Source organism: Sander vitreus, chromosome 16 (genome assembly GCF_031162955.1).
Source record: "Sander vitreus isolate 19-12246 chromosome 16, sanVit1, whole genome shotgun sequence".
Classification (NCBI taxonomy): domain Eukaryota; kingdom Metazoa; phylum Chordata; class Actinopteri; order Perciformes; family Percidae; genus Sander; species Sander vitreus.
The window spans coordinates 19119993-19125992 of NC_135870.1; the positions used below are offsets into that span (position 1 = coordinate 19119993).

The 6000-nt window shown below is 44.8% G+C and overlaps 1 protein-coding gene across 1 annotated transcript in view; it reads right to left on the minus strand.

The window, feature by feature from the left end:
- palm2akap2 (PALM2 and AKAP2 fusion) overlaps positions 1–6000 on the minus strand; it is a 93073-nt gene that overhangs the window by 41739 nt on the left and 45334 nt on the right. The window contains exons 7-8 of the mRNA XM_078271913.1: positions 5474–5599; positions 2083–2916 (exon numbers count right to left, since the gene is read on the minus strand). Of these exons, the coding sequence (XP_078128039.1) occupies positions 2083–2916; positions 5474–5599 (960 nt within the window). The remainder of the gene's footprint in view (positions 1–2082; positions 2917–5473; positions 5600–6000) is intronic.

Genomic DNA, 6000 nt, shown 5'->3' on the forward strand with positions numbered 1-6000 from the left:
CGAATATTTGTTGTTGTTAATGTGAATAAGTTATAGTAAGAGCCAGGTTGGATTTGAGCCAAGGACATCATGGCCACATCACACGCACCTGAACCACATAAAGAACACCAAATTGCATTATTTGGATCTGAGGAGCCTCTCTAACCTCTTTGTAAATGTGCCAACGTCTTCCCCAATCCCATATCTGGCGCATATACTGTAACTTTATTGATCTTACTCTAACAACAGGTATGTCTCTGCAGCATACAATGGCAAAGTTTAGTCACTAACTCTCCAAAAATCTATTCATCAGATGCCTATTGAGCACCACCAATCTTTCTATTCCACATAACATCAAAGACACTTGAAATGAAGCAAAAATCTTTCCAGAGCATCCATTATCATTCAGCAAAATGAGGATGATAACTGCTTTTGAGGGCTTTTTCTGAAAATCCAGCCAAGTAACAGACCTCCAGTGTAATATATATGATGTTATAATGACACCCAGGCCACATTATTTGCAGCACCCTTGTAAACGAGGGCCTGGTTGGTGACTACAGCGTGAGCTGGCAGTGTTTTCAGTCTCTTAGAATTGTAAAGATTATAATGGATCTCTGGTGGCATTTTGCAGCAGTGAAGTGAATTTAGTGGACAAAGAGATGAACATGAATTGCACATCATCTTTCTTTATAAGCTCATTTGAGCACAGCTGTCATAATTTACTAGTATGGTAGTGCTTGTTAATGTTCATTATTCAAAAATGTGTGCCCTGCTGTTAGTGGTAGTAACCCATGTTTGTTTCCACAGGTGGAAATACATGGTCCTTTGCTGCCAGAGTGTACTCATTAAGCTGCCGTTAGCTTCCTGTGCTCTATAGCCTTTAGACACACTGGAAAAGTTGGCTGTATAGATCCTACTGGCTGCCAAAAGGTGTCCCACTGCCTCTTATTGGCTGCTGAGTTAGGAAGTACTACAATAGGAGGAAATGGTCTCAGCAGTGGAATAGCTGGAGTTAATGGACAAAACGAGAGCGAAAGAGAGAGATAAGGAGATGGAAAGAGTCTTGTTACTACTAACTACAGTTTCAAAAACCTCAGTTTCCCACGGAAACAGTCGTCCCAACAATTCCATGGCCATTCAAAGTTCAAAACAAAAGAAGAAAAAAAAAGTTCAGATAACAACGGCAAACTGAAACAAAAGCCTAATAGAAACTTCTAATTATGTCTTATTTTTTGTTAGGACTATCAATGTGAAAGAATGAAGAGGCACATAAAGAAACCAAGGCAATGAGTACACTCCTCTCCACACTGGTCAGAGAGAGTCGGTACAAGGAAGGGGGAGGGGGTTGTTTGAGTTCGTAGATTGGGTGTGCGGTTGTTTGTGTGTGTATGTGTATGTTTGGAGACAACAGGAGAGAATCTGTCAAGCGGGGGAGAGAGAAAGAGAAGTGGGAGGTGACAGAATAGAGAGATTTTAATAAAAATGACTGAGATTGTGTCCGTCTTTTTGAATGTTGTATAAACTGGCTTATTAAAGGGTGATGATCTGGTTGATTGTCCAGATATGCTGTGTGGTTAGACAGCATGGCATTGTGACTGATTGTCCGGAAAGTCTTATTGGCCACTGAGAGAAGTTTTATATTACCTGGTTTAAGCTGTTTGCCAACAACAACAATGTTCACCCTCTGTATGTCTGTTTTTACCAATAATATAGCAGCGTGACAACAGCTTCATTCTGGCTTAATTTGAATTTATGAATGACACTGTGTTGTCTGAGGAGACAGGTGGTGTGAAGGCAGAGCCTCCATGTTGACAGAGAGGGCAACGAAAGAGCAGAGATGTGGAGGTAATAACGTAACTGAGGCAAAAGTCAAAAGTCAGACAAGAGCGTGTGTGCGTGCATGTGTGTGCCAGCCGATCAGAGTCCGGAGGAGGAGGAGGAGGAGGAGGAGGAGGAGGAGGAGGAGGGCGGGGCTTCTGTTAGTAACCATCCAGAGACAGAGGAGAAGAGAGGAGTGTTGTGGGTAATAATAAAAGGGCGGAAGAGGGAGAAGATTCAGTCACATGAGGATGCAGCACTCGCAGCGTTTCCTCTTGTCTGTACCTGTGGCAGGAGTGAGGCCGGGCGGGGGGCGAGCGTTGGCGTCAGGATTGGCGGGGGGCGAGGAGGTGCTGTCGGGCTCACGGCCGTCAGATGACAGTTCCGTGCTGACGGCCTCGGACGTGGCCGGCCGCCCTGACACAAGGTCAGCCGCCGTGCCGTCGATGATGGACATGTCAGTGACCGTCTTCTCCCTCAGCGACTTCTCGTCGTCTTCGTCGATCAGAACCACCTCGGCCTTCACGGCGCCGTCAAAACCTAGCAGCCGCCTGTTCTCGCTCATGTCCTCAACGTCCTGGTAGCCGAGGAACACCATGGTGACTGGGTGCTCAGAGCTGGCCTCGAGTTGGGAGGTGAGCTCGCCGCCCGGGTGGGCCGAGGAGCCGGGCTGGGTTGTGATTGGAGCAGATGGGGGGATCATGCCAAGCCGGGTCTCCCTCTGGAGGGTGACCTGGGCTGGCGGGCTTGAAGGAATGGATGGGGGGGCGCAAGAGGGTGGAGACAGATCGTCAACATCTGCTGGGGAAACATAAGCCTGCGGGGCAGCCGGGGTCACAGTCACCGCCACCTGACCCCGGCCGCCGTCTCCTCCTTGTACGGCAGGCCTGGCAGCACGCTGGACCAGCTGGTCAACCTGCGCAGAGCTCCAACCATTCTCCAAGGTGCTGGTGGAAACGCCCCCGGAGGAAGTGACCTCGTAGACCACTTTTCTGCCATCGTCGTAGACTTTGATGCCGCGTGAGGCCGCATCCAGCGGGCTCACGCGGTTGGCGGACAGGATGCGCTGCTCGCCGGTCTGCGGGTCATGCTGAACGTTGATCTCCATGGCAAACATTGCTGTTAGGAGGGGAGGGGAGGGGAGGGGAGGGGAGTGACAGAGAGGAGAGACAGGGAGGAGGAAGGGGTTGATGCAGAAGGGATTGGGGTTTGAAGTACAAGTGAAGGGGTGGGGAGGAACCAGTGGAGGAGGAGGGGGGGTGATGGGAGGAAAAAGTGGAGGGAGTGAAGCATGAGGATGGTGACACAGTGTTCTCTGATAAACTAATACCTGCAACTGCAATACGTTTCTTATTCTAACTGCTTTATATCGAATTAGTCAAACACAAAACATTACCTTAACTTTATCCTTTAGAGATGCAAAACACAGATGCAGATTAGTGAGCAAGAAATACAAATAAAAATACCTAACTTTCCCTCAATGTATCTAATCTACTTAAGTGAGGACAAGTATACTGTAGATGGTACTATCTAGTAAAAGTGCAATTAAGTCACTTAAAGGACAATTCCGGCACAAAATGAACCTAGGGGTTAATAACACATGATTACAGAGTCGATCGTTCCCTGGGATATGTTTTCATGCTAATCGAATGTGTCTCTAGCTTGAAACAAGATAGCGCAAGCCGCTGATTAGCTTATAAAGCTATTCGTCGGGGCATGGGTAAAGTAAAAAGAAATCGCTATTTCTATACCACTAACAAGGCTCAAAATATCACCACACTTCAACGAACGCCGTGCAACCAGTAACCAGTAACATAGCTCAAGCACGGTGTTTGACTGGTCATGACTGTTTTCCCAAGATGGCGCCTGCTTGTATACGTGAATGCTACTGTCTTCATAATCTTCTAATCTTAATAAACTGTCTGTACGCTTACAAAGTTCTCAATGCTTCGGTTTACATATAGGGACCCTCATTATGCTACTTAATATTTACTCTGCAAAATTAACTGAAATTATACTTTACTGCAGATGCAATTTTTTTATAATCAGTACATAAAGTATTTTTTTTCAAGAGTGACCGTGTGAGGACTAATGGTGAAATATAGCTTGAAACAAGATAGCGCAAACCGCTGATTAGCTTATAAAGCTATTCGTCGGGGCATGGGTAAAGTAAAAAGAAATCGCTATTTCTATACCACTAACAAGGCTCAAAATAGCACCACACTTCAACTGTAGCATAATAAGGGTCCCTATATGTAAACCGAACCATTGAGAACTTTGTAAGCGTACAGACAGTTTATTAAAAAGATAGATTATGAAGACAGTAGCATTCACGTATACAAGCAGGCGCCATCTTGGGAAAACAGTCATGACCAGTCAAACACCGTGCTTGAGCTATGTTACTGGTTACTGGTTGCACGGCGTTCGTTGAAGTGTGGTGCTATTTTGAGCCTTGTTAGTGGTATAGAAATAGCGATTTCTTTTTACTTTACCCATGCCCCGACGAATAGCTTTATAAGCTAATCAGCGGTTTGCGCTATCTTGTTTCAAGCTAGAGACACATTCGATTAACATGAAAACATATCCCAGAGAACGGTCGACTCGGTAATCATGTGTTATTAACCCCTAGGTTCATTTTGCGCCAGAATTATCCTTTAAGACTATACAATATCTAGCAAGTTATATTAGTGAAGTACTGCTTTCTTTAAACTGACTTGGGAAATGTCAAAAGAAATATTTCACCATTAGTCCTCACACGGTCACTCTTGAAAAAAAATACTTTATGTACTGATTATAAAAAAATTGCATCTGCAGTAAAGTATAATTTCAGTTAATTTTGCAGAGTAAATATTAAGTAAATAATAATAATTATACATGAGGTTTAGTTCTTGCTTGTCTCTTCATGTAAAAAGCTTTATCTTATCTGAGCTTTTATTTTGTAGAGCTTTTATATATATATATATCTAGCTAAGTCAGCACCACTAAATACAATGAAACCAACATGTAAGATAATAAACTTTCAGATTTTCATTTACTATCAACACTTTTAGTTTTTCCTTGAACAAGAGAAACTGTATTGGTATAACTAAGAGTGTAATACAAATATTAAGAGTAAGAGAACTATTACTAATCCTAAACCCACTAAACTTAAGCTAATAATGATTATCCTAGAGCTTTAATACAGCCTTGTAGCACAGTAAAACTAATGATAAGTCTACAACAACAAAAAATATTGTAATTGTATTAATTCCATTCTATTATTATTCTATACTATTAGACTAAAAGTTATGCAAATGAATGTATAAATTTGATTCCACAGTCTGAGTCTTGTCAAAAGTTATTACTAACATGAACTTGGAGACAGCACACATTCTCCAAAGTCAATTCAAATATTGATCTAATGCCTGATGTGCGTTCAGTATACAGTATGGATACACACTGGTTGAGTGTGTGTCATTATGACATCAGTCTGCAACTGTTAAAGTCCACATGAGATTTGACTCAAATTGTGTGAACGTGTGTGTATCTGTGCCTGTCCACCCTCCATGTGCGCGTGAGTTACTCCTGCTTATAATCCAACTTGGCTGCGGCCCAAAATCTTCCTGTCCTCCCTCCCTCCCTCTTTCTTCTCTTCTTTCCCCCCCCCCCCCCCCCTCCTCTCCTCCCCCTGTCTTACCAGGTCTTGGTATGGCGTGCTCTCCAGAGGCAGGTTGGCCAGTCCTGGGCTGCGTGGCCAGGACAAGGTGGTGTGGATCGGGGTCCGTGCAGTCCGAGAGAGGGGCAGACATGCAGCTGGTGGCATCTAGTGAGCAGGAGCACAGGGGAGGAAATGACACATGGTCATAGGAACGTTAGAGGCCGTGAGGGAGAGCCACAAACACACTTGTACACACTCACTCACCAGGCGCATGCCGATACACATGCATGCTGGGTACACACACACCCACACCCTGACACACACCCTGACACACACACACACACACACACACACGCACATTCAGCCTAGCCCCCCCAACAGGAAAACTAACCACACCCCTGAGTGACCCTGCCCGCCCCTATTACACACACACACACACACACACACACACACCATTTAACTCTCCTCATCTTTCGGTTTCTGTGTCCACGGCAACTCTAGCACCTCTGAGGTTCAGTGCTTATGCAGCAGAAGCGTGTGTGTGTGTGTGTGTGTGTGTGTGTGTG